This window comes from Etheostoma spectabile, chromosome 15 (genome assembly GCF_008692095.1).
Source record: "Etheostoma spectabile isolate EspeVRDwgs_2016 chromosome 15, UIUC_Espe_1.0, whole genome shotgun sequence".
In the NCBI taxonomy this organism is placed as follows: domain Eukaryota; kingdom Metazoa; phylum Chordata; class Actinopteri; order Perciformes; family Percidae; genus Etheostoma; species Etheostoma spectabile.
Genome location: NC_045747.1, coordinates 13,801,114 through 13,803,265, shown reverse-complemented (window position 1 = coordinate 13,803,265; position 2,152 = coordinate 13,801,114). Strand labels below are relative to the sequence as shown.

At 38.8% G+C, this 2,152-nt stretch overlaps 1 protein-coding gene across 2 annotated transcripts in view; it reads right to left on the bottom strand.

The window, feature by feature from the left end:
• ramp2 (receptor (G protein-coupled) activity modifying protein 2) overlaps window positions 1-1,518 on the bottom strand; it is a 4,874-nt gene extending 3,356 nt beyond the window's left edge. The window contains exons 1-3 of one of the 2 annotated variants that reach the window (XM_032537759.1): window positions 1,284-1,518; window positions 681-743; window positions 559-588 (exon numbers count right to left, since the gene is read on the bottom strand). In XM_032537759.1, coding sequence (XP_032393650.1) covers window positions 559-588; window positions 681-743; window positions 1,284-1,344 — 154 coding nt within the window. In that variant the 5' untranslated portion in view covers window positions 1,345-1,518. Of the gene's footprint in view, window positions 1-558; window positions 589-680; window positions 747-1,283 lie in introns of both variants that reach the window. The other variant, XM_032537758.1, reaches the window with a different exon arrangement.
• Window positions 1,519-2,152: the final 634 nt, after the last annotated feature.

The window sequence follows — 2,152 nt, the reverse complement described above, 5'->3', positions numbered from 1 at the left end:
AGGGAAAAGAAAAAAAAAAGGAAGGCACAGGAGGAGGAACAGTGAAAGGGGGGCTGCTCCAAAGTTCCAGTTGTTTCACAACTCGAAGTTCATGCGTTGATCACATACGTTGCATGGGGTGAATGACGAACAAATTCAGGAAGTTCAGCCAGGTGGGGTCTGCTCATAATGAGGTTTGAGTTAACCTTTTAACCCAAACCACTATGGGCCTCGTGTCTACTGCTGTTGACTCCTCACTGGTAGAGACCTCCCCAGGAGTTTGTCTTGGATTCTCATGATAGTACACCCAAGGAGATCTTGGCAGAAACCAGGATCTCTGTGCTTTGCTTTCTGTTTGTCAGTTCCAGGCCAAGCAAATGAGTTTAAGGAATGGATCCAAAACAATCCCCCAATGGACACAAATATATAATCCCTATTTGTAACTTTAAAATATAGAACATGTAAATAGGATTTATGTATTTCTGCTAATACATTAAATCAAAACCTGACGATTTACAACTTTAATTTGTTAGGGAGACACTATATTATCAGTTAGAAGTGTAAAGAAAAAAAACTTACTGGTAACCGTCATCTCTGTTGAGTGATACCCTGTACAGAAAGGAGGTCATGTTAGTCCAAGTAATTGTGGTCATGTATTATTTTTATTTTATTTTTTAAATTAAATAATACACATAGCCTACCAATTGTTGTGGCCGGTTGATTCGTTAACTTTACATCAACCAGACAAACCACTGTTGCGCATCCTGCTGTAAGTGAAATTAAATTAAGAAATGATTTAATTGGATTATGTCACATAATCCTGTGTGTACCAATTCCAGAACTTGTGAAAGTAGAGGAGGTAAAGGAAATACCAAGGAGTAAACTGTAGGGAGTGAACAGGTCAATGCATCCTCTCTTTGTCTGCCATTCCTTTGAGGAAATCTTTCAACTCAAGGACATTTATACTTAAGTTGCATTCCCCTTCCCCATGATGAAAGATCATATTTAATAAATAGCAGCAAATTACTAGTACAGCATGAACCACAAAATGAACTACAAATATCTCAACAACTATTCTACAGCATCATCTTTTTTTAAACAAACGTGTTGCTGCTTGGTTACTCTATGACCCTTAAATCAAACTGTTAAAGTGTATAACTCAACCACAAGACCCACTAAGCTCCTTTCTAAAAGCCACTCAATCACTGAAAGCTCCCAAGCATTACTCTTGAGAGGTGAGATAGAGAAGTAATGAAGTTATATCATAAGAGTGAAGAAATGAACAGTATAAATCCTCTACTTACCCCAGATGAGAAGAGTCACAAAACACCCAGAAAACAAAAATGAGGAGCTAGTGGCTGTCATTTTGCCTGACAATGCTCTGTCCGTCTTCCCTGGTGGTCAGGGGTTACATATCTCAACCTTTTTGCAGGAAGGCTCTATAAAACAACAGGAAGCCCTCATTTCCTAGGATGGGCGGATTCACTCAATGGGACAGAGAGCCTCTGATAAGGTTAGAACTACTGTGGTCCAATGGTGCACCACCATCACTCACTCTCTCTCTCTCTCTCTCTCTCTCTCTCTCTCTCTCTCACTCTCTGTCTATCTATTTCTTTCACTCATCCCACCCTCTGTTAGAGACCCTGAAAGAAAGAATTTGGGGAGAGCCCTGTCCTCTCTTTCTCTCTCTCTCTCTTTCTGTCTCTACCTTTGATTAATAGGCTACTTAATCATTCAATGATCAATACAGGCAATATTTTGATGTCAATAATGGGTTCACACACTAAGTGGACTATCAGCATGTGAGCCGTACTGGACCGAAAGCATGCTTTTATTTGAATATCTGACAACTTTTTTTTAATGTTTTTAATGTTTCGCTTGAAATATAACTTGGAATAGTAATTTTGTGTTGAGTGAATTTTATCACCAGGAGCCATGAAGCCAACTCGTAAGCGAGCATAAGAGAAATGCATGGTTGTTAATTACTGTTACTTACCGTTACTGCAAATATGAGAAATGTGGGGGGGGGGGGTTTACTCAAAAATAGCAGTTAATGACAACAAGTAGGCTACTAACAAAACGTTGTGAGGCTTTGTATGACATTTTAAAAGAGTACTCAATGAAAATGGATCCAGCAGAACCAAAGATATTGTCTTTTTTTATTCCACAAATT